This window comes from Orcinus orca, chromosome 2 (assembly GCF_937001465.1).
Source record: "Orcinus orca chromosome 2, mOrcOrc1.1, whole genome shotgun sequence".
In the NCBI taxonomy this organism is placed as follows: domain Eukaryota; kingdom Metazoa; phylum Chordata; class Mammalia; order Artiodactyla; family Delphinidae; genus Orcinus; species Orcinus orca.
Genome location: NC_064560.1, coordinates 73,933,822 through 73,960,377, shown reverse-complemented (window position 1 = coordinate 73,960,377; position 26,556 = coordinate 73,933,822). Strand labels below are relative to the sequence as shown.

Here is a 26,556-nt window from a genome sequence, read left to right as displayed (position 1 = left end):
TGACTCTGAGGCACTGTAATGTCCTTAACCCTGCCTCCTTGCTACATCAGACAGGTCCAAAATTAACTCATGATTGTGAGGAAGTTACGGAACAGGTTTATTCCAGCAGGGCTGACTTAAAGAGCTTCCCTAGAGAGAAGGCAGGATTGGAATGGTCCACTGGTGGGAGTTGCTTTATGAAAGATGGAAAACAAAAGGCAGGCTACACAGTGGTTTCTGTCACTGAAGTGGTGGAAGCTAAAGCCTTGCCCCCTGGCTGCTCTGCTCAGAGGGCTGAGTCAATTACCCTGATCAGAGCACTAGAACTGGGGAAAGGGAAAGTTGTCAATATCTACACTGACTCTAAATATGCCTGTTCAATCCTACACGCCCATGGGGCCATCTGGAAGGAGAGGGGAATGCTGACCTCAGGGAATAAACAGATTATAAACTGGGGGGGGGTGAATTATGAGGCTGCTGGAGGCTATACTCCTGCCAAAGAGTATAGCCTGTATTCACTGTAGAGGCCATCAAGAGGGAGAAGCAGAAATAATAAGAGGAAATAACAGAGCAGATATGGCAGCTAAACAAGCAGCAGAGGGTGGGGACAGACTTCAAACGTCACTCCTACTGGTACCCCCAGATCCTAACTCTTACACTCCCATATACACCCCAGAAGAAAGAGAAAAGCCTTTGAGATGGGGCTATTTTAAAAGCCCAGAATATCAGGAATGGAGGGTTAACAATCATGGGCAGCTGTTCTTCCCATCAGCTACTGCACTCCAAGCCATCCGGGAAGCTCACCAGAGCACACGTTATGGGCAGGAGGCCCTGTGTCAATGGCTCACCAAATCCATGACTAATCCCAACCTCTGAAGTCTCCTTAAACAGGTGGTTGAAGCTTGCCCTGTCTCCAGAATAACCCCAACACTTACCGCCCACCAAGGTCAAGGGAGTGACCCCCACCCAGTACAGAGGCACACATCCAGGTCACGACTGGTAAACTGATTTTACAGTAATGCCCCAGGCACAAGGAAATTTTTAGATATTTGCTGGTTTTGACTGACACCTCTGGCTGGATGGAGACATTCCCGACCCAAACCAAGACTACCTCGGAGATCTCTAAGGCCCTGCTCAAAAAAGTAATCCATCAGTTTGGGCTCCCTAAACCCATTCAAAGCGACAGTGGGCCCGCCTTTGTTTCTCAGATTACTAAGGAAGTCTCTAGAGCCCTAGGAATTAAATGGAGCTTACACTCTTCTTGGAGACCACAGTCTTTAGGAATAGTAAGAAGAAAAAATGAAACTCTCAAAAGAAATTTAGCCAAACTATGTCAAGAGACTCATCAAGCTTGGATCTCCCTTCACCCCACAGCACTTTGGAGAATGCAATTAGCCCCTAAAGGAAAGCTCAGGTTAAGTCCATAAGAGATCATGTACAGGAGGCCCATTCCTGAAGGACACGGCTACAAAGCCAACCTTAGGGATATGGACCAAATGAAATATGCCTTACAGAGAGGGGAAATCATCAAAGCTTTACACGCCTAAGGGAATCAGGAATTGCCTTCCCCTTCTGACATGGTTTTACAGTCTTTGTACCCTGGGGATTGGGTTTATTTGAAAACCTGGAAGGCTGGAAATCCACAAGACCAGTTAGACCCCAAGTGGACAGGACCTTATCTTCTTATCTTGACCACTCATTCAGCCTGACAATTGCAGGGCCTAACTCCATGGGCCCACCATACCAGAGTGAAGATGGCACCTACACCTGAGGAAGAAGTTACTGAGCCATGCACCCAATACACCTGTGAACCTGTCACACACCTTAAGTTACTTTTGAAAAGGACTAACTTACCAATAGATAAGTAATGTGGTGGGCAGGCTTATTAGTTGGCCTCATCATTACTATTGCCTTGCTTGGCTTCTGCTGTTCTGCCAAACACCCTCCCTCTGGCAAATGCCTCCTCTGAACATGCTGGACATATGGGATACTAACATTGGAAGCAGGATGAGTGGCCATTATTGTCTATTGTTTCTTCTCTGCTCTATCTATCTCTTACAACCATCCACACAGAATGGGAATTCAATGCAATGGTAAATTTCTCGAGAATTATAGCCTGTGGAGAAAATCTATCCCAGTGCTGGATCTGTCATCCCCACTCTCCAAGTGACACCTATGGATTAAAGGTATTACATTTTACCTCTAAGAATGATAACCTCACTCTCACCTTGGCTAAACCTACCCCTCTTGAAGTTCATATCCCATCCCTAACGCAGCTTCCCTGCTTGGATTCCCTCTAACGAATACAAAGCACTCACTCTAAAGTGCCATTGCTCTGATCGTCTTGCTGCCACTGCCCCTATTAAACGCCCCTACCAAAGGGAGGAACTTGCAATCACACCTTAGGGCTGCTCTGGACTCTGATCAATGCTTCTTCCATTATCCCACAGTTTAAGTACCCCGGGATTGACTCCTGTGGAAATCTCACCTGTTGGTGCCCTCTGAACCAACCTGATGAATACACACAGGGACCGGAAGGGAGATGTACTTATTGGAGAGGGAAAATGCCAGTTGTCTGGCATTTAGTATATGGCCCTCCTAAGGCCTATGGAAAAGCCACTAGTGAAGAATCCCTCAGTAACCCCTACTATGCAGGTGGGCCTTTCTCCCCACACTGCAAGGGCACCCCTTCTTGGGCTAGCCACTTATGGAGGTGGTTCAACTCCCCAGAACGTAAGCTCCCCCTGGGTACCTGTTCCTTTGTGGTCCAAGAATAAACCAACTGCCCCATCAGACCAACCCCAACTCCTCCTTCCCTTCTCTGGGGTGGGCTCTAGCCCTTCCTTGTTTAGAGAATGCCCAGTTGGGGGAACACTGCATGCTAGACCAGCTAAATTCTCAGAACCTACGCATAACCATTCATAATATCACCCTGCCCTGAGATAAAAGAGCAATAGGACTCATTCTGGCAGGAATAGGGACTGCTCCAGACTAGCAGCTCCCTGGGGAGGCTTCGCATACCATGAAATCACTCTACAAAATCTCACCCAGGTCTAATTGCTATTATCCTCCTGCTTATCTTTGGGCCTTGCCTCCTTAACTGCCTTGTCAACTTCCTTAGTAAACAGCTTGAAGCCATCAAACTTTAGATGATACTAACACAAGGGTACAAGCAACTGGGACTGCAGCTTGGCGAAAATCAGACTTATTTTAGCCTAGTCAGGAACAGTTCTGCTCCTCTAATCCAGGCAAAAATTATGCTCATGTTCAGCAGGAAGCAGTTCAGAAGTCAGACCTTTGCCCTTCAACGCCCCTCAAGAATGAGGAGCAATAACAAGGAAAGGGGGATTTTATTGCCAGAGCTGCTCCAGGTCTTTGCTCAAAACCTGCCAACCCCCACCTTTAGCAGGAGTTAACATAAATCTTTAAGTTAAAGGATCCAGAGATAAGAAAGAAAGCTACAAACAAACAAACAAAAACAGGTGGTACTAGCTGGGACCAAGATGGCCAGGAACCTGACCTCCAACAGACCCTGAGTCTCATTATATGTTGCTTTTACTAAACTAGCTTAATATGCTTAATAAGACACACCTACTGGTGTCCAGGACCAGCGATTAAGGACCATAAAAAGGATAAAAAGGGGGTGGCACCTCACTCCCTCAAAAAAGCCCTGCCCCTTCCCAGGCAGACTAACGCATATGCCTACCCATCATTAGCCTCACTCTGCCTCCCTTTGTCTTTATCTTTAAAATTAAATCTCTCTCACCAGGTGGGTGAGAAGTTGATCTGTGAACTTAGTTCCCACTTCGCCATTCTTTGGCCACTGAATAAAGCTCGAACCCAAAGGGAAAAAGAACACTCAGAGGCCAGGCTAGGACCTGAGCAGGGTTCATAGGACTTAATTTGGTACCAATTTGTTCATTCATTCTTTGCAGGGAGGAGTAACTATCTCCTAGGGGGTCAGAGTCTGGAGAAAAAAAGGTAAATTAATCTTCATCTGGGCTAAACCAGAAGTTAATTCACAACTTTGCCAGCAATAAATAAAAATAAAACATCCATAAAATGTTAGTGGCTCTCAACATCTCCATCCTACCCCTTCTCCTCTGCCAGCCACCAGGCCGGTGAGTGGGAGGGGGACTCGGAACCAGGCCTGGGCGTGAGTGAGCAATGGGCCAGTGTGCAGGGTGACTGGGCTGTTCCCCGCCGCCAAGCACCCAGCTGGATGGCACAGGATGGTACATCCCGGGAGAAAGGCTGGTCAGAGGCCACTTCAGCCCTTCCTCCTCCCCTACGTGCCCAGGAACAAAACGCACCTGCCTGCATCTCGGGAAAAGGCCACCTCCACGCCCTCGACCACCGCGCGCCTGCTGACGGCCCTCATGCTGACGCCCGAAGCGATCACTTCCGGGCCATCTGGAAGGCACACACCACGCTCAGGGTGGAAGCCTCGGATGTCGGCGTCCCTGTAGCCCCAGTTCTTGCCGCACTGTTCCAGAAAGATGGCCTTGGCGGTGGGGTCCACGCCCACATGCACAACGAGCTGTGTGAACACACGTGGTGGCAGGAGATTAGGGAAACTGAGGTCTGCTCTGCCCCCTCTGCTCTGAGGTGTGCTCAGACCACACAGAGGGAGAGCTCTGGGGTGCAAGACACCTCAACATCCCAAATGTGCCAGCATCACCCCCATCCCCTGCCTGCTTCCCCTGATGAATGTGCTGGAATGAAAAACAGCTGGATAGAAACCCATGTGGCATCTTTTATATTTTAAAATATTCTTACAGGGTAGTGTATTCCCTTTTTCCCTGGGGGATCCAGCTGGTATCTAAGCGTGTCCCAGGAGAAGTTTAGCCTTTCTGTGGAGGCTTCCATCTCTTTTATGAAACTCTTTAATAAAGGAAGTTAGTAACAGTCTAATAAAATATTGTTAGAATTTTTTGAGCTGATTATTTTTCCTCTTTGAAAAAATAGCTGATTGTTTTATCAAAATATTTGGGGTGTTGTCTTAATGGTTTGGTGGTCTGTGTTTTATTAATATTATCTGGTCGTCGTGTTTGGGGGATATTTGTACCAGCTTCCTATATAGTAACTCTGTTGTGGTAAGATAGGCTGGGAGTGATGAAGATGGGCCTCCCCAGGTGGGCCACTCTCCCGTCTCCCAGTGGGGGCTGCCCTCAAACTGCTCTCCTAGGTCCAAGAGGTCCTTGCCTCTCAGCCCACCTCACAACCCACCTGCCCTGCAAGGGCCTGGCTGGGAGCTAACCCAAGGGCCTCTCTGTTAGGTGGAAACTACCTTTGGGTCCGGGCTGGGTATAAAGCTTCCATTTCTTTTCCTCCTTCTTTCTCTCCAGAGTCTTATTCCAAGATCTACTCTGTCTTTCATCTTAAACTTTTACAAATAGACCCTTATGAAATCATCTGGGCCCTTACTGGTGGGATGAGGGGGCAGGGTACACTTCAGCCATTAACCCTAGAAACAGCGTCCTGGGGTTCACAGGTTCTGGGTCTCCACCACATAATCAGCCCTCTGTCCCCCAGCCCAGCTGCCTCCCCAGCTGTCATTTACTTGCGGTTGAAGATCCTCCCAGATTCTGGTGACCCTCTGCTTCACCTCTCTGTAATCCACTGGCAGTTGAAGAATCCGCAACTCCACCTCCATGTCACGCCCCAGACCCAGCTTGGAGAGTTCCTGCAGAAAGAAACAGGTGGACTCACCTTTCCTTATGGAGGGCCAAGGGGAGTTCCTGAAAAGCCAACATCGGGGTCATCCAGTCCATTCTCAGGGCCTTCTGTGGGCCTGGACCCTGCCCTCAAGGAGTGGCAAGGGGCCAACAGGGGGGCCATGGTTCCTGCCCTACACACAAGGCCCCACAGAGCTGCTTCTGTCAAGGTGCACGTACCCCAGAGGCATGCCTGACCCAGTCTGCAGGTTAGGAAGTAGTTCACAGAGGGGATGCAGAGGAGTTCTAGGGGACAGATGGGGGTGAGTTGGATGAAGAAGCTGGAGAAGAGTGTGCCGGGCAGAGGGAGCTGCAGAGGCACAGGGAGCCTAGAACAGGAATTTATCATCTCACAGTCTTGCAGGACAGAAGTCCAAAATCAAGGTGTCAGCAGGGTCATCCTCCCTCTGTACCTGGTAGGAGAAGGATCCTACCTTGCCTCTTCCAGCTTCTGGTAGCCCCCAATAGTCCTTGGCTTGTGGCAGCATAACTGCAGTCTTCACATCACCTCCCGTTTGTGCATGCTTGTTTTTGTGTCCAGATTCCCCGCTTTATAAGAACACTTCACCCATTACACTCTATAAGGCGGTGCTTTCCAGAAGGTTGATGGCATTACTCTTGCCAAAGTAGAAAGTGCAAGGAAGCCAAACTGTAGTTCTCTGTGGCCTTTATAGAGCTATAGGTGTGGAATGGAGTGCATTTGACATTGGACTTGACACCTCTGTGTATTTTACTTATCTGAAAGACAATGCCCAGGAGACTGAAAGGCCCTGCTTCGGCTTATCAGCTGTTTCCTTTCAAGCCTCTAATCTGATGCTCAAACAGCCTTGACTAGTGGTTGGCATTAGAATCCCTCCACTGTTGGGTTCTAGTGGAACTCCTGGTCTAGGGCTGCACTCCACAACCAGCCACCTTGACATTTCAGTGCAGGAAATAGGAATAGGCACTCTAGGTGGAATAAATACAGATGTCACACATTGCCTCACATCAGCTCAGGTCATGTTTTGCCATCAAATAGATTAAGGAAAACTTTTAATATTTAGAAATCTTTGGATGTCAGAATTGCAGATAAGGGATTGTGGACCAGTATAAACTTGAACTTGTTCAAGTATTACCATGGAATTATTCTCCAGTATCTTCCTGGCATATTTTCTCTCCCTAACTAGAATGTCTCCCTCTTCCTCTTTCCCTCCCAGTTGTCCCTACAGGGAGAGCTGGCAGCTAGGGAGATCTGCCCTGTCACCAGCTCTAGGGACTCTGCTAAGGGGCAGTCAGCCTCCCCTGGAAAGAGGTGACCACTGTCGCCCACACTGTGGGGCTGGAAGTCCTGGGGCCTGCTGATTCCCCTGGAGTACTTTGAGCAAGGGGAGGAACAATTGGAGCCAATAGACATCCGCCACTGAGGACAGAAGGCAGACAGGAGGGTAACTGCACCTCCACTGGCTACAGGTCTCCCAGGGCCTTGGCCAAGCTGCCTGGATGGCTACGGGAAGTCTGCAGCCATCCTGAGGTCACCAGTATGTGTGGTAAGCTGTACTGGTGTTGGGAGGGGGAGCTATGGACTGAAAATATGCCTTCCCCCCTCCAAATTCATATGTTGAAACCCTAACCCCCAATGTGATGGTGTTTGGAGATGAAGTCTTTGGGAGGTAATTAGGTTTAGATGAGGTCATGAGGGTGAGGCCCCCATGATGAGATTAGGGCCCTTATAAGAAGAGGAAGAGAGACCAGAGCCTTTCTATCTCTGCAATGTGAGGGAGGACATAACCAGAAGGCAGTCATCTGCAAGCCAGAAAGAAAGTTCTCACCAGGAACCAAATCTGCGGGCACCTTGATCTTGGACTTCCCAGCCTCCAGAACTGTGAGAAATACATGTGTGTTGTTTAAGCCACTCAGCCTATGGTATTTTGTTATAGCAGCCCAACCTGACTAATACAGGTGAGCTTCCAGTTGGTAATGAGATTTGGCCTGGTTGAGTTTCAGATACATGCCAGTTCATCCATCCAACTCATTATAACTCTTGAAAGTGACACAGCCAACGTGGGACTGAAGTCAGAATCTGATTTGGGATATTGAGGAACTCCTTCCAACCTGCAATCATGGAAAGAGTCTCCAGGCACTGACTTATGTGGACATTCTGCTCCCTCAAGCATGTGTTCTCCCGCTCTCTCTCTCTCTCTCTCTCTCTCTCTCTCTCTCTCTCTCTGTCTGTCTCACAGACACACACTTGGTGTCCTGGGCCATCTACACTGTGACCCATGGCAGACAATAGCATTTTACAAAAAATAGGCCAAGCTGGTGGTCATCAGCAGCCTAAGCCTGGAATGAGGAGGGAACAGGGCAGAAGGGTGCACATGCAAAGCGAGACCCCAACTATAGTGATGCAGGGAAAGGCATGGGCTTTGGAGTCAGAAAGACAAAGGTTTGAGATCTGGCTCTGCCACCTTTCACTGGGCAAACTTGGGCATGTTATTTAGGCTTGGTGCATCTCAGTTTTCTCATCTGTGAAATGGACATAATGAAAAGCCAGAGGGATTTTCACAAATGTTAAATGATTCACAAAAAGTGCCCAGCACAGCATCTGGCACAATCGGAACTTTATATGAGGGATTGATGGTTATAATTAATCCATATTAATTTGAGAAAGTCGTTTAAGAGGGATTTATTGAAAGTGATATTTATTAGAATTTGATGAGCTTGGGCCTGTCAGAAGCAGTAAGTAGAACATTCTGCAAAAGCAGTCGGCAGGCCACTGGCTGCCACCACCCTTTCTGCCAAGGAGGGTTGGTTGTTTTAGCAAAGAGAGTATCCGTTCTGTGCAGACCAGAGAGAGCCAGGGGTTTGTGCTTTCCAGACTGGCACACTTTCTCAGCTAGAACTGCAGAGTGTTTTGTGCTCAAGGGGGCAGGGACAAAGCCTGGTATAACCGTTACCAAAGTGGAATCCAGGATACTGTTCTAGCCACAGGAACCACCAGGCTCTGCAGGGAACTGAGTACCCATGCCAGGCCCATAATCCCGCAAAAAGCCTGAACCCCACCAGTCACAAAGGTCCTCAGGAATCAGAGAGTCCCGCCTTCTGCCTTTCTCCCACTTCTTCTTGCCTCCATGTCATCCGAGATCTGGTCACCAGGAACACATGGCAGTTTAACAAAGGGAACCGAAAGAAGGAGAAAAGACACCAGTTGCTCTCGGAATTTTTTTAAAAATCCACCGAGACTGTGGCACCAACTGGTGTTCCAAAGCGGTTGCTGTTTTTCCAAAATCTAATTCTTCCCTTATCAAATGAGAGTCTGGGGCTAGTACCAGGAAACAGGAAAGCATTTCTTCACTCAGGCATTCAAGAAAAACTCCCCAAGTGCTTGCAATGCAGTCCTCTGCTAGGGCTTGGCGTGTCCTGGAGGGTCACGTTCTCAGAGGAGACGCAGACCAGGAACGGGACGTGATCACAAGAGTCCTGGTTCCGGTTCCAAGGGCTGTGTTTGGCCGCCCCCAGCTGCGGAAGCCTGAGGGTGAGGACCCCTGACTAGGGCATTAGGAAGGAGCCCAGACCCCGCTTTTTCCTCTCCCTACTGCGTGGGTTTGGGCAAATTATTAAAACTTGCTGAGCCTCAGTTTCTTGATCTGCAAAACATAGTAATAACAGGACCTCCCTCTCAAGGGTTGCTGTGAAGGTCAAGCAAGGCTGTGCACATGGAGTTGCAGCCTAAGAGGGCTGCACAGAGGGGGCTTTGAGTGGCACTTGGAGGATTAAAAGAGTGTTCCAGGGAAAGGAATAGTGGGAGCTTGGAGGTATGTGCAAACACCCTCCCTCCCTCCCTTCCTTCTGCCCTTCCTCCCTCCCTCTCTCCCTCCTTCCCTCTTCCTTCCATTCTTCTCTCGTTCACTTATCCATCAGTCATCGGACTAGGCACTCCTGCGTGCAGCCTCTGTAATAGGCTCTGGCTAAGGGTCTAGGAGTGCCTGTGTGTGCATGTCCGGGGGCTGACCATGGAAGAGGAAATGACAGCTACTTCTTGACCTGCAGGGCTGGAAGGGACCTGGGAACCATCGGGTGCTGAGACCCAGGCCTGGGCTCCCTCCGACCCCATCAGGCTGGAGGCGCTCCGGGGAGAGAGAAACTAAGGCCAGAGCTGGGGAGGGGCTCACCAGGCACAGGAAGAAGCCTATAGAGGTGACAGGAGGCCTAGCATACTAAGTATAGGACAGCCACCAGTGGAGCATAATGTAGCCATTCGAAATGATTTTACAAAGAATTTATTGACATAGGAAAACCCATGAAAAGAAGTAAGTTTAAAAATCAGGATCTCAGACTGTTTCCTGCAGCCATTTATGGAAATGGAAACATACTGAAAATGGTCATCCCTTAAGGGGAGAATTAGGGGAGATTCCTATTTCTTTCCATACTCGGCATAACATTTTCACAATGGAATATTTTTGTATGTAATATTTTTCTGGCTCTGAAAGCTTAACAAAGAGTCCAGTAATCAGACTAGCTGCCCCTGGAGCATCCTCGCTGTGTGCAGGCACTATGCCCAGCACCTCACCCCAGGCCCCCGATGATGTCACCATTTTACAGATGACAAAACCGAGGATAAGTTTAAAAGAAGGGAGGAGTTCCAGGGAGTAGTCACAAAGGAGATGTTACCACAACATTGGGGTCAACTGTTTAAGGCTTGGGAGAGTTCCCAGGTCACTCTCCTTTCCTTAACAAAGCCAAGTTCTGTTCTCTATATGTGATGACTGTCCCAGCCTGCGCCCAATATCTTTTGGTTATTCCTCCAAACTAGTGGGTCTCTTGCCTGAAAAATCCAGTATGAAAAACAGTGACCCCGTAATTCCTAATCCTCTAACTAGAGCAGTTGTCTCCAAATATTTCTGATTGTATGCCCCTATTGATAAAAGATTTTAGTGTGCACACATGCATGTGGGCATGCACGTGCACACACACACACACACACACAATCATTAGCTGATGTCTTCATGTCTTAAGGCATGATACACACTGCATGTGGGCTTCACTGTTAATAAGTCGATGTATATATTTTCAGTGGTTTTCTTAATTCTTCCCCTTTTTTGGCCAATTTCTTATTAGATTGTTCTTGTTTTTACATCAAAATGTGTCTGGGAGAGATCTCAGATGAGGTTAGGAAAAGGGTCACTTGGCTGTTTTCACATGTTTGTTCAGGTTTGCATCAGGTTATATCTGTGGGGTTTTTGAAGATCATTTTTGTAAGGATTCCTTGATCATAATTTGAGGCTTAGTTTAATTAAAACTGGATAATATAATTCTGAAACCCATTAACTGGGCTGAAATACTCTGTAATAAAATAAAAATTATTCAAAGATGGAGGGCCTATCACCATGGTGTCCCTTGCTCCAAGGGTGACACGTTCCCTCTTCCCTCAGGAAACCAAGCCTGTCCAAGGACCTGCAGATGTACAAAGCCAGGTCAGCTTTGGTCCAGCTATGAAATTTAGTTTTATAGACTAAAAACATAGAGATTCACACCCATTAGGATGGCCACTATGAAAAAAAAAAAAGATAGCAAGTGTTGGCAAAGATATGGAGAAACTGCAACCCTTGTGCACTGTTGGTGGGAATGTAAAATGGTGCAGCTGCTATGGAAAACAGTATGGACACTCCTCAAAATATTAAAAATAGAATCATCATGTGATCTAGCAATCCTATGTCTGGGTACATATCCAAAAGAATTGAAAGCAAGAGCTCAAAGAGATATTTGCACATTCATGTTCATTGCAACATTATTCACAATAGCCAAGAGATGGAAGCAACCCAAATGTCCACTGATGGATGAATAAACAAAATGTGATCTATACAATCAATGAAATATTATTCAGCCTTAAAAGGAAGAAAATTCTGGCACATGCTACAATATAGATGAGCCTGGAAGACATTCTATGCTAAGTGAAATAAGCCAGTCACAAAAAGACAAATACTGTATGATTCCACCTATATGATGGATCTAAAGTGGTCAAATTCATAGAGACAGAAAGTAGAATAATAGTCATCAGGGGTTTGGGGGAGGGGGAAATGGGGAGTTGTTGTTCAACAGATACAGAGTTTTAGTTTTGCAAGCTAAAAAGTTCTGAATATCTGCTGCACAACAACGTGAATATACTTAACACTACAGAAATGTACACCTAAAAATGGTTGAGATGGTAAATTTTATGTGATTTTAATCACAATTTTCTTTTAAAACCATAGAAATGGAAATCCTGATATTTTCATCCTGTCTTCCAATGGATCAACTTGCAAACCCCATTTTGGAAATGATTTTGGATCCTCAAGAAGGTGCTGATGTAGGAAGTATTGGAGGACAAGGGGTGGGTGGGCCTGCACACCTCTCACCTCTGCTTAGGAGGTTGGGCAGGAAAGGGTTAACCCAGGAGTCTGTGGCTGCTCAAACTCTGCACATTTCCAAGAAACACCTGTCTTCAGGACTGGCCCTTGGCTGGCTCCTGGGAGAAAGAGCTCTGAGCCCTTGGGATGTTCTGCTTGATTAGAACAGTTTTGTATGCCTGTGGCCTTGGGTCACATTGTGCTAGTTTGATTAGAGTTTATGCCAACAGTGTGATTTATGGTGGATGCCTGTTTTGCTCTGGAGTCTGAGTAGCTGAGGGCAGGCAGGCAGGCACTGCATACCTAAGTGACTGACCCCAATAAAAACCTTGGACACCAAAGCTCAGATGAGCTTCCCAGGTTGACAACACTTCACACCTGCTGTCACATGGCATTGCTGGGAGAGTTACATGTATCCATGCAACTCCACTGGAAGAGGACACTTGGAAGCTTGTACCTGGTCTCTCCTGGTCTTTGCTCCATGCACCTTTCCCTTTGGTGATTTCAATATGGATCCTTTTGCTGCAGTACACTGCAACCGTGAGTATAACAGCTTTTCTGAGTCCTGATTCAGGTGAATCTTGAAGCCTGAGGGGGGTCTTGGAAACCCCCTGACACAGAGGTATCTCAATGGCTCTTGAATCCTGGCCTCTCCTTAAGAATCATTTCTTCTTTATTTTCTCCTACTAGCTTTTTTTCCAAGCAGAAAAGAAGGCAATTTTCTCTGTTTTCATTCATTCATTCATTCATTTTTTTCCAACATTTTTCAAGTCCTTCCTTTGTCCAAGCACTGTGCTGCCCTGTTCCTACCATGGGTGGGAAATGCCTGTGGAAAGTAAACGTCCTCAGAGCAGGCAGAGGGCAGGCAGGAGAGATGGTACTACTAGGGTCAACTTGGAGGTCACAACTCATTGTAGGAGTCAGGAGAGCAGGCTTGGAGTCTAGTGGGTGCAGTTCAATTCCAGATTTGCCCCTTGGGCACCACCTCAGGCATTTGACTTTGGGAAAATGACTTAGACTTTTAAGAGCTTTGATGTCTCATCTGTAAAACTGAGAGCCCTTGCAGTGGCTCTCCATGGGGATACTGTCCCCACAGAGGGTGTCTGAACATATGTGGAGTGTTCTTAGTGTTTAAGGGAAAGCTAGTGACAGTGCCTCAGAGGCTGAGATGCTAAATATCCTTCAATGCACATCTCACTTTATCCCACACTCAACACACAATAGTCTCAGAATAACAATACTAACTCCACTTTTAACAATATGATGACTGAAAAGTTTGAGATATTTTTGTTTTCTATTTGGTTTTCTGTCCTTAAAGTAAATTGCTGGGTTTCAAAACTACTCATCATAGTTCCTCTCTGTGTGATTGTGTCACTGACTGGACACACTGTTAGGCTCATTAACTCAATTTACACGTAATTTCTATGGATTCCTTTTTAAAAATTTTAACGTTGCTTTATTAGTATGTAAAATATGCTACATGGTTCCACAGTTAAATCTACAGAACAAGCTTTATTCAAAGAAGTCTAGTTCCTTTGTTTTTCCCCTCCATAAGAAACTATTTTTTAGCTGTATGATTTATCCTTCATTTTTAATTTCCATAAACAAATATGTGACATATATTTAGGCACCCCTCCCTTCTTATATACACTTTCCCCACCTTTGTGCATCTGTCTTTCCTTATTATTGCCAGTATATCTTTGGGGGAGCTTCTAGAAATTTTCTGGATTGCTGGAGCAACACATATATTATCTTGCTGGGATTGCCAAATTCCTCTCCATTGGGGCTGTACCACATTGCACACCCTCCAGCAAAGTATGACAGTGCCCATCAGCCTCACAGCCTTGCACACTACTTGTCAAACTTTTGGACTTTTGCCAATCTGATCTTAGCATGGCTTTAATTTGCTTTCCTCTTATGAGCAAGTTTGGGCTATTTTCACATGGGTAAGAGTCATTTGCATTCCTTTCTCTATAAAGTGACTCTCTGTATCTTAGGCATACTTTTCTTCAGGGTCAGTCACCTTTTTTTTTTTTTTTTCATTTATAGAAGCTCTTTATATATCAGGGATACTGCCTTTCAGCTTAGAAGTTTATCAGCTGTATTTGCCCTGAGAGGACTGGACAGGACTGAGTGGGGAAGAGAAAAGACAGAAAGGAATCACCCGCCTAGCTATGGAATAGCAATAGGGAGTCTGCCATGTCCAGAGACCTGGCTAGAAAGGAAGGTAGGTAGAGATTGCCACTGGAGTTTGCTTTTCAGAGGGACACGGTTGGATGTTATTCATCTCTGAATTGATCTCCAGTGGTTTTTGTCCCAAGGATAACACTACACTTTCATTGTCTGTCAACGGTGCTCTCAGCTCCAGTGGGTCCCCGTCTGGGAGCCCGGGCAGATTCAGGCTTCTGCTTGTGGCTCCCAGACCTAAGGAGGCCCCAGGTCTTCTATGCAGCCAGGAGCAGAAGCTTAACCAGAACAGCTACCTGATCCATAACAAGCAAAATCAAGGGTGTTGGAGGGGAGGTACTGTTCAGGCTATAAGATCAGCAGTTCATGCTTTTGATAGGGGCTGGGTACCTGAGGACTGCAATCATTAGTCACATGATCTTTCTTGCAAGGGAGACGTTTTACAAAATAAAGTGTTCTCTGAGTGTCAATCCCCCCAGACTTTACGAGCCATAGAGGACCTCAACCTCAGGTCTGTTCAGCTTACCCTGTCTCTGCAACTGGGTGGAAATGCACCCTCAACCATTTAGCACATCTGACTTTTTCCCAGTGAACTACAGATGGAACTATTAACCAAAATTATCTCAGTCCAAAAGAACATTCCTCCTGCTGGTCTGGTTTCTAATTACCCAGAGGCATGTAGTCAAAGGAACTTGGGTCTGGAAAGTCGAGGTACAAGCCTGTCGCCTCCAATTTCCTCTCTGCCTCTTCCAGCTCTGATACCCACGGTCCTGTGATGCTACCCATGGCCTTTACAGTGGCTACTCCCTCCGCCTGGACCACTTCCCAGGGAGGCTGGTCCTGGTCACTCAGGTCCCAGTCAAAATGTCACGTCCTCAGAGAGGCCTTCCTGGCCCACATCTGCTAGAGGAGTTCCCAAGTCACCATCCAACACATCACTGTGCCCTATGATCTTCGTGGCCCGTAGGACTTGCTGACATTCTCTTGCTTAGTTTTTCGTTTCTTGTCAGTTTTGCCACCATGGAGCACCAGCACCACCGGAGTGGTGTGCTCCAGATGTTGTGGAATGACATGGAATGATCTGTCCCACAAATCCTACATGATTGCATTCTTCACTGGGATTCCAGGATTATCCCAAACAAAACATAATAATAACTCTGTCTACTTAGACTTCTGGAATTTTATCAAACAAATTTTCCAATCACCTAGATTTGAATATTTGACTGACAAAAAAAGTGCCCTGTGGGGCATGTACTAAATAGAGAAGCAGGAGTCTTTGTTGTCCAAATGAGGGAGTGGGGTGTTTAATTTCATTTTCAGTTTATTTTTCAAAATCGAATGTGGGAGATATTTTTTCCTGTGTGTTATATTGGTCATTAATTCTAGTCAAGCCAGACCACTTGATTGACATCTGTAAAAATCTTGGGAAAAAAAGTTCAAATATACAGATGCAATATATTATTATGAAGGTTATTTTCAGTTCCTAAAAAAAAATGACCAGTCAGGAAATTCAAAGGAATTGAGTTAATGATACCTCTCCACTCCTTTCAATGACCTTTGTCTTGATTTAAGGGTACTGGTTTAATAGGATTTATATTAACACTGTGGTACTAATCAAACTGGCAAAGATTTTAGAAACCATAACACCCTAGTGTTGAGGTGTGTAATGAAGCAACATGTACTCTCATTCACTGCTACTGCAAAGGGGAATTGGTATAACCCTTCAGAAGGGTTATGTGGATATGTGGTAACATATCTCCAAGATGGTGTTACCAAACCGAACTTGGCAGTTTGCTACTGACATGAGGTTGTAGTGATGAGAAGTACAGCATTTACTGCAGGGCCAAGCAAGAAGAATGGGCAGCTCATGCTCAAAAGATCCAAACTTGGACTTCCCTTGTGGTGCAATGGTTAAGAATCGGCCTGCCAATGCAGGGCACACAGGTTTCAGCCCAGGAATATCCCACATGCCACGGAGCAACTAGGCCTGTGCCACAACTACTGAGCCTGCACTCTAGAGCCCATGAGCCACAACTACTGAGCCCTCATGCCACAACTACTGAAGCCCGTGTGCCCAGAGCCCATGCTCCACAACAAGAGAAGCCACCACAACTAGAGAAAGCCCATGCGCAGCAACGAAGACCCAATGCAGCCAACAATAATAAAATAAATGTAAAAAAACAGAGAAGCCACCACAATGAGAAGCCCGCACACTACAACAAACAGTAGCCCCCACTTGCCACAAATAGAGAAAGCCCACGCGCAGCAACAGAGACTCAACATAGCCAAAAATAAATAAATAAATTTATTAAAAAAAATAAACAAGATCTTTATATTATTCCTTCAAAAAAAGAAAAAAAAAGACCCAAACTCCCTGATGGCTTTCAGGGAAGGATTTTTAAAGGCAACATTTGGGGTGAGGGGTGCAGGGGGCATGAATTTCTTCTGATTGCTTGGTGGTGAGGTAACAGGGTGGTGTTTCAGGAATCTTAATTATTAACTTTCTGGTTCCAGCCAATCTGGGTCTACGGGCTTGTGGTCAGTGTGTAGTCACCATCCTCCACCTGGGTAGGGAGTCTCAGTTTCTGCAGAACAGCACAAAGATTTGCGTCAGATTGTTACGTATACCCTTTGAGGAGGAACTAGGACTCTGTGTTATGGCTGAACTATTGTTTAAGCTATTATTAATTTTTGTTCTTGACTGCTTTTCCTATGTTTCTGCATTCCCTCACTTTCCTAATTAGTAACTGCTTGAATCTGCTCTTTGGAACTCTGGGAAGGCCTAGGAGATGAAAGCCTTTTTCTACAAACAAGAAACACGGAACATGGAGGGGCTTTTGTACTGGAGAGGGCCCAGCAGGGTCCTACTCGATTTCAGTGGCTTCAGTTACGGAATGAATGTTTGTGTCCCCCGAAAATTCATGTTGAAGCCCTTATTCCCAGCGTGATAGTATTTAGAGATAGGGCCTTTGGGAGATAATTAGGTCTAAGATAAGGTCATGAAGGTGGGGCCACCACAATGCGATTAGCATCCTTATAAGGGCATGATGAGACTAGAACTCTGTCTGCATGCTGCATACATGCACCCAGGAAAGACTCTGTGAGGTCATAACCAGGAAGTGGGCCCTCATGAAGAACCCAACCATGTTGGCACCCTGATCTCAGACTTTCAGCCTCCAGAACTGTGAAAAATAGATATTTATTGTTTAAGCCACCAGTCTATGGTATTCTGTTATAGCAGCTGGAGCTAAGGCAGTCCCCAGTGGAGCATGCCTCTGGTATTCACAGCCTGCTGTCATCTCCTCCCACAGTGTGCCCGAGCTGGCCTGAACTCATTTTACCACCATAATTCAGCCAGTTCAGGGCCTAAGCCATAGGAGGGCTTAGCAGCTTCTCCCCTAGGCTACCCCATGGGGAGACCTCCTGTGGCAAGGTCTGCTGTCCTAGCACCCAAGCCAAGCTCCGTGATCCTGTCCCAGCCTCCTTCCTACTACAACCACAAGAGAGACCCAAATAAGACCAGCAGAAGAGCTGCCCAGCTGAGCCTAGCTGACCCACACAGCCAGGAAGGATAATAAAATGGTGGTTGTTTGACGCCATTAAGTTCTGGGCTGCCTTGATTGCAGCAACAGATACCCAACCCAGAACATAACAGTGAAGACTGAGAGGACATGCACTATACTTGGGGTTCTTTTTAGATGGGGAATTACAATCTATTTTTCTGTGTTTCTTTGTGATCTTTGGAGGTCTTATGTAATTGCTCCTCAGTAACTGGAAAACAGAACAAAGCACATTGTTAAAAGTGAGATGTATGTTTTTTTGCTTCCTCGGGAATGTAGTTTCATTAACAGTGATATTCCTTCATGAATGTTAATTGCCCCTGCCAAGTTCTAGGCCTGTGCTGGGTGCTGGAGACAAACTGGAGACCAGGACAGAAAAGAGAGAAGCAACAGATACAGAGAAGAATGTAATGGGGGAGGGAAGGTGGCCAGGCTCAGTGGCAAATGTGGGCAGAAATAAAGATTTATGGTGAAATAAGCAAGACACGAGGGACAAATATCGTATGATTCCACTTACATGAGGTTGCTAGAAGGGTCAAATCCACAGAGAAAGGAAGTATGATGGTGATTACCAGGGAGGAGGGAATGGGGAGTTAGAGTTTAATGGGCACAGAGTTTCTGTTTGGGATGGTGGAAAGTTCTGGAGACGAATGGTGGTGATGGTTGCACAAGAATGTGAATGTGTTACTACTGAGCCTGCGCGTCTGGAGCCTGTGCTCCGCAACAAGAGAGGCCGCGACAGTGAGAGGCCCGCGCACCGCGATGAAGAGTGGCCCCCACTTGCCGCAACTAGAGAAAGCCCTCGCACAGAAACGAAGACCCAACACAGCCAAAAGTAAATAAATAAATGAAAGCTGAGCTGATGTCCTTCTTCAAAAAAAAAAAAAGAATGTGAATGTGTTAAATGCCACTGAATTGTATGTTTAAAATGGTTAAGTTATATGTTACGTGTATTTTACCACAGTTAAAAAATATGTGTTGATTCCCCGTCACTCTTTTCCACCAATATTTTTTAACCTGACTAAAAAGTACAGTCTGAAGAAAGACTAAATTCACAGTAAATCACTTAGGTCAGGCTGACATCTCCATCTTTCAGACAGGGTTAATAACTAGGTAGGGATTTTAACAGTCTCCCATGTTCTTTTTTTTTTAAATTTTATTTATTTTTGGCTGCATTGGGTCTTTGTTGCTGTGCGCGGGCTTTCTCTAGTTGTGGTGAGCGGGGGCTACTCTTCGTTGCAGTGTGTGGGCTTCTCACTGCAGTGGCTTCTCTTGCTGTGGAGCACGGGCTCTAGGTGCATGGGCTTCAGTAGTTGCAGCACGTGTGTTCAGTAGCTGTGGTACACGGGCTCTAGAGCGCAGGCTCAGTAATTGTGGTGCACGGGCTTAGTTGCTCCACGGCATGTGGGATCTTCCCAGACCAGGGATTGAACCTGTGTCCCGGGCACTGGCAGGCGGATTCTTAACCACTGCGCCACCAGGGAAGTCCCTCCCATTTTCCATATCCAAAAGCCTTCTGGAGTTCTGTGGCATCAAGATCTAGAAGTTGTCTTTGAGACGACAGCAAGGGAATCTGAAAGGTGACAGTGTCTGAGCTTCTGGCCTACTGAAGGAGTCTCAGGATTTGAGAAGTTCTTTTCTTCTAAAGAGAAGAATTTTGGATGGCAATTATTCCCACAAAAATTCTGTATTGCAAATCCAGAACAATCTAAATGTGGTTATTTTACCAGGAACTAGGGAAGAGGCAGGGACAGTGGTGAGTACAGACTTTTCCGGTGGCCAGGGTCTGAGGATATCAGCTGTTTGGAAGAGGGTATGGTCTTGAAAAGGGAAGCTTGTGATTAACTGGTGTTTATTTGATGTATCTTTGAGGAACTAGTAAGGATACGAGCTGAGCTAAAACTTTACAGGTTATTATTTTATTTGATTAAATCCTAACAGCAACCTTTCGAACCAAGAAGGGGAGAAGAAAGGAGGATCTGGTCAGCTTGGGCCTCAGTCTCCTTACCTGTATGATGGGAACAATAACAATACTGTGTCTACCATAAAGATTATTAGGACCCCAGGGAGGTCAAGTAAAATGGCAAAGAAAAAGAGGTCTTTAGTGACTTTGATGGGAGTAGCTTGAGTGTGGAACCAGGGCTAGAAGCCAGGCAGTGGTAAATGAATTTAAAAATTAACAGGAATTATGTTCTCTCTCTCTCTCTCTCTCTTCTTGATCCTCTGGCTAGAGGTTTATCAATTTTATTGATTTTCTCAAAGAACCAGCTCTTGGTTTCTTTGATTCTCATTATTATCTTTCTGTTCTCTAGCTCACTGATTTCTGCTTTGATCTTTATTATTTCATTTTTTCTCCTTGGTTTGGATTTAATTTGCTCTTTTTCCAGTTTCTTAAGGTAGAAACTGAGTTCACTGACTTGGGACCTTTCTTCTTTTCTAATATTGTCATTCAGTGCTACAAATGTCCCCCTAAGTTCTGCATTAGCAATATGCCACAAATTTTAATATGCTGTGTTTTCACTTTCACTTATTTCAAGACTTTATAATATTGCTTCTGATTTTTTCTTTGATCCATTGCTTATTTAGAAGGGTATTATTTAATTTCCAAATATATGCAGATTTTTCAGATATCTTCCTGTATTTGATTTCTAATTTAAATCCACTGCAGTCAGAGAACATACTTTGTGTATCTTCAATTCTTTTGAATTTATTCAGACTTGTCGTATGACTCAGGATATGGTTGATCTTGGTAAATGTTCTACATGCACTTAAGAGTTGTATTCTGCTTGGGGTGGAGAGTTCTGTAATGTCAATTAGGTCAAGTTGGTTGATAGTTTGTTTAAGTCTTCTGTATCTTTGCTGATTTTTCCATCTATGTGTTCTATCCATTATTGAAAGGGGAATATTAAAATCTCTATAACTGTGGAATAATAGGACTTACAGTTATATTAGTTTTTGCTTTGGGTATTTTGGAGGCACTGTTATTATTGGCATAAACGTTTAGGGTTGGGCTTCCCTGGTGGCGCAGTGGTTGAGAATCTGCCTGCCAATGGAGGGGACACAGGTTCGAGCCCTGGTCTGGGAAGATCCCACATGCTGCGGAGCAGCTAGGCCCGTGAGCCACAACTACTGAGCCTGCGCGTCTGGAGCCTGTGCTCCGCAACAAGAGAGGCCGCGATAGTGAGAGGCCTGTGCACGGCGATGAAGACTGGCCCCCGCTTGCCACAACTGGAGAAAGCCCTCGCACAGAAACGAAGACCCAACACAGCCATAAATAAATAAATAATTAAAAAAAAAAAAAAAAGAATCCGCCTGCCAATGCAGGGGACACGGGTTCGAGCTCTGGTCCAGGAAGATCCCACATGCCGTGGAGCAACTAAGCCCATGAGCCACAACTACTGAGCCCTTGTGCCACAACTACTGAAGCCTGCGCAGCTAGAGACTGTGCTCCGCAACAAGAGAAGCTACCGCAATGAGTAGCCCGTGCACTGCAACGAAGAGTAGACCCCGCTTGCCCCAACTAGAGAAAGCCCAGGTGTGGCAATGAAGACCCAATGCAGCCAAAAATAAATAAATAGATAGATACAACAACAACAACAACAACAACAAAAATGTTTAGGGCTATGTCGTCTTGATTAACTGGCTGCTTACTATGTAATTGTCTCCAAATCATGAGCTCTTAGAACATAGTTACCAAGACGGATAAAGGATAGGAATGATCTTACAATGGGCAAAAGAGAGGATGACCCCAGCCAGGATGCTGCCTGAGGACTGCTACCCCGAACGCATCTTACGGCTCCCCAGCCACATCCCCATCTCTGGAGAACCCAGGGCCTGAAATCGCACCTCCATAGATGCTTTGGGTTCAACAGTCCCTGTCTAGATATTTTTGCAAATGCCTGTGAGAGAGGAAACACTGCATCAGCATATCTTCCTGCCCAGAGAGAAGGTGCAGCTTGTGAGGGGGGTGGGACCAAAAGCTGGGAGAGTCAGGAGCATCCCAGAGAAGTGCAACCTTACCAAGGCTGGTCGAGGGTGCAGCGTGATTACCTGTGCTTAGATGTTAGTTCAGAGGCCTGGGACCCATTAATGGTGTCTCAAATTGGCTCACAACCTTCAGGCCCACCAGGACCTCCATGGGTTTTGGAATCCCAGGTGTAGCATCCCAAATGTAATGCCAACGTTTTTTCAAAATGTGAAACGTGCTTCTAATGTGGATGTGAGGATGAAGATGAGAAAAACCATTGCTTATAGCCTCTTTCATTTGTTTGTTTGTTTGTTTCTCCAAAAGCTCTGTCCCTCCCCAGAGAAGCTAAGGGTTGTCTTTGAATCCCAGTTCAAGCTGACATTCTGCTGCCTGATCTCCAGGGTCACACTTGTTTGTGTACTTTTCTCTGGTGTTAGACTGTGAGTGTTGCAGGATATATTTTCATCATATTTATGGCAACACAAATACAACCCTAAAGCCCTCAAGATTCTGGTGTGGATTCCACAGAACAAGATAAATAGGCCAGAGTGTTTCCTATGCTGACAGAGTGTGTAATCCAGAAAAGACATGATGTATTTCATCAAATCTGAGCCCGGAGAGCGAACGCAAAGCATTATTGTATAAACCACCAAGAAAGCAAAAGCTCTGCTCAACTGTAACAAAGTGTAAGATAGAATTGACTGTAAGATTCGTCTGATTTCAGGATGCCAAAATGTTTAAAAAAATGGAAGTGGGGCTTCCCTGGTGGTGCAGTGGTTGAGAGTCTGCCTGCCGATGCAGGGGGCATGGGTTCATGCCCTGGTCCGGGAAGATCCCACATGCCGCGGAGTGGCTGGGCCCGTGAGCCATGGCCGCTGAGCCTGTGCATCCGGAGCCTGTGCTCCACAACAGGAGAGGCCACAACAGTGAGAGGCCTGCGTACCACCAAAAAAAAAAAAAAAAAAAAAAAAAAAAGGAAATGGCTCTTTGCATCAATGAAATATGATAAGTGATGTGATAAGGACAGGAGTACAAGCAGTTTTTTTTTTGACTACACTAGGTCTTCGTTGCTGTGCACGGGCTTTCTCTAGTTGTGGCGAATGGGGACTACTCGTTGTTGCGGTGCATGGGCTTCTCATTGCAGTGGCTTCTCTTGTTATGGATCATAGGCTCTAGGTACGTGGGCTTCAGGAGTTGCAGCACGTGGGCTCAGTAGCTGTGGCACGCGGGCTCTAGAGTGCAGGTTCAGTCGTTGTAGTGCACAGGCTTAGTTGCTCCGCGGTATGTGGGATCTTCCCGGACCAGGGATTGAAGCCATCTCCCCTGCATTGGCAGGCAGATTCTTAACCACTGCGCCACCAGGGAAGTCCCAAGCAGATTTATATATAAAAGGAATGCAGTTAATTTAAAAAAGTGCCCACCTTAGTCTAACTTTCAATGGTGGAAAATGAAATGTGGGATCTTGTGTTTCCCTTGGAAGAGGTGTGTTAGTAAGCAGGGATAGTATAGGAGGTGGGAAAGGTTTCAGGAGAAGATGGACTTTGATAAGGAAGCAAGCCATAACCCAAAGTATAAAAAATTATCCATGAGTCCATACTGACATAAAGAAATGATTACATAAATACATCAACAGGTGAGGCAGGAAGAGCCAAATCTTCCACGCAGACGCATCCCAAACAATTTATGGAGACACTCTGTCCTCAAGGGGGCATAATTCCTCCCTCCTTGAGTGTGAGCGGCACCGAGTGATCTCCTTCCAAAGAGTGAAGTATAAAGAGGGGGAGAAAGCAACTTTACAGTGAGAAACTGGGAAGGACTCCCTCAGCCAGGTGATCAAGGTCAGCGTCAACGGTGATCAGTCACGTCAACAGTATGTGCCCCTGATATTATGGGATAAGAATGGTACTTGACCTCTGTTCCTCCTCCCCAAGCCTACTTGTCTAATCATGAGAAAAGCATCAGACAGATCCCAATTGAAGGACAGTCTATAAAATACTGGACCAGTACTCCTCAAAACTGTCAAAGCCACCAAAAACAAGGAAACTCTAAGAAACTGTCAAAGATCAGAGGAGCCTAAGGACATATGAGGACTAAGTGTAATGTGCCACCTGGAGGGGACCCTGGCACAGGAAAAGGATGCTGGGTGAAAACTAAGGAAATCGGAATAAACTATGGACTTCAGTTAATAATAATATATTAATACTGGTTCATTCATTGTGACAAATGTACCATACTAATGTATGATGTGTAAGATGTTAATGATAGGGGAAACTGGTGGTGGGGGAGTGTGTATATGGGAACTCTCTGTACTATCTTCACAACTTTTCTGTACATCTCAATGTATTTTTAAATAAAAACATAATTTAAAACGAACACAGGGCTTCCCTGGTGGCGCAGTGGTTGAGAGTCTGCCTGCCGATGCAGGGGACACGGGTTCGTGCCCCGGTCCGGGAAGATCCCACATGCCGCGGAGCGGCTGGGCCCGTGAGCCATGGCCGCTGAGCCTGCTCGTCCAGAGCCTGTGCTCCGCAATGGGAGAGGCCACAACAGTGAGAGGCCCGCGTACCGCAAAAAACAAACAAACAAACAAACACACAGAACACCAGTCAGAGAGTTTGCTCTACTTTGGCACCAGGAGGGAGTTGAGGACTCCACATTTGCTGGGGGCAGGGGTGGGGGTGGGGGACCGCCAGTAAGACACTGGAAAGGTGCTGGTGTCATTTTAAAAGATCTTACTCTGCTTTTTCTGATTTGTCGTCCTGTCAATGTGGGGATGGATTTAGGGTGTAATGAGAAGTAAACATTTGACTCACTTGTCTGTAAATGTCAGGTTTTCCTCCAGATAAGCAGACTAAATGCATTTGCCTGAGTGCTTAATAAAAGCACGGTTTACAGGGAGGGCTGTGAAGCTACAGCAGACACTCCTCATGAGCACGGACTGGGAGGGGCTTCCTCCACCGAGGTGTGGGTTTCCTCTTCATCCTCGGGGGGTGGCCCTTGCGGCCAGGCTGCTTGTGTGGGCTCCCACTGCTATGGGAGCAAGCCTTCTGCCCAGGGCCAGCCTCTTCATCATGGGCTCACATATTCTCCATATCCTTGTGCCATTTCAAAATGAGGATACAAGGACAGTCTTACTTCAGGCTGTACAGGGGCCAGCATGAACTGGGGACAGTAATATGGCTACTTCTCTTCCAACCCATAAGATGGGTTCACACTACACAGTCACCGGATTAAAGAAATAAGGTGTAAGAAATCATGAAAAAGGGTTCAAGTGAGTTGGGGTTATCCAGCCTTCGAGGTCAAATTCCACACAACCCATCCAAGTGGTTGCCCTGGAAATGATTGGCACTGAGCTGGTTGCTATCACAGGTGAGGTCCCTGCACATTACAGGGAGATGTTGGGGTCTCCTTGTATCCTCATGCTGGTGACTTTTATCCCAGATCTTCCTGTATTAATCAAGAAAACAAAACAAACCCCACTGCGGGCCAGATTTGAAAAATGTCCAAAACTGTCTGTCATACGTATGGTCCGTTTTCCCCTAGGTTGGAAAAAGTTTTATCATGGGATTTTAGGAAAGAAAATAAAGCAGAATCAAAAGAAACAATTTACTTCTACTTGGAAAGGCAAGCAGTTACCTGCCTGTCCCTGAGTGTGGTCTGCACAACTCATCCTTCATTCTAAAGCATTCTTCAGCTTGGTGCTTCTTTTTCTCTTCTGATTCACTGCCTTTTGTTCTTTATTATTATGCTTTTTTAAAGCAACATGTAAGAAAGGCACAAAGCCACCTCATCTCTGGAGTATAGAGAAGCTATTCTGCATATCAAGTTGATCAAATCTGGCAAGAGCTCTGATCTCTTGGCCCCCCAGCCTGGGTTTATTTTAAGTGCAGTTATATAATATCCTAGCCCAACTGACCCAGGGTGTGTTTTACAAAACCCTTGTTTTATTTGCTGCCTTTCCAGGCTCAGGCGCTTCTAAAAGAGTTCAGGACATAATTTCTTTTGAAAGAATATGAGGTGGTACTGGCTCCAAAATGAAAGTGTTCAGAAACCAGGAGATAATGCTCAGCTATTGCATCAGTCAGGGGATGAGGCTTACGACTGGGGAGGGCAGGGTGCCCAGCACAGGCCAGCCTAGTGTTAAAGTCTTTGGTACATGCTGTTGGTAAACAGCGTTAAGTCACCCTTCTGGGAGTTTATAGGAGATGCCTTTGTTCATTGGGAACTTTCAGCATTTATATTATTTTTCTGTATTTTCCTTCTTTTAAAACAATCTTCCATTTAAGAGCAACCACAACAAAAATGCATTCAAGTTATTATTTAGAGGTGAAATAATCTCAGAGGTGAAATGCTGTTGAGTGTAGAACTGCACTCTTTTCCCTCTCTATCATTTCATACATCCCCACTTACAATGCCTGGCATGGAGTAGGCACTCATGAGACGTTGGTATTCACAAGGTTGACTTCCAGTGGGAGGATGCAGGAGGATAGAAAAGAATGACAATCATTCACGTATCCAGTCAACACATAGCCACTGGAAGGCTTGCTTCAGGCCAGGCCCTCTGTGGGGATGGGGGTATGTTGATGCTGGTCCCCACAGTGTGCTGCTTATACTGACTCTGGGAGCTGTGTGCCCTCTTGTGCATTATTTAGTCCATCTAAGCCTGTTTCTGTATCTGTATAATGGGTCCAATGTATATATCTGAACTAGCTTGGACCTTTGTCTTAATACCCCACTTAGATGATTAGCCTTACGACGGATGCTCTGTTGGCCATATGCTGGCA

General features: G+C 45.9%; 1 protein-coding gene across 7 annotated transcripts in view; it reads right to left on the bottom strand.

The window, feature by feature from the left end:
• PGPEP1L (pyroglutamyl-peptidase I like) overlaps positions 1-26,556 on the bottom strand; it is a 49,635-nt gene that overhangs the window by 6,968 nt on the left and 16,111 nt on the right. For 4 of the 7 annotated variants that reach the window (XM_033431457.2, XM_049706111.1, XM_049706112.1 and 1 more), the window contains 2 exons: positions 5,543-5,665; positions 4,293-4,519 (listed from right to left, as the gene is read on the bottom strand). In XM_033431457.2, the coding sequence (XP_033287348.1) occupies positions 4,293-4,519; positions 5,543-5,665 (350 nt within the window). Of the gene's footprint in view, positions 1-4,292; positions 4,520-5,542; positions 5,666-6,130; positions 9,462-26,556 lie in introns of those variants that run through there. The other 3 variants (XM_033431459.2, XM_033431461.2, XM_033431458.2) reach the window with 2 other exon arrangements.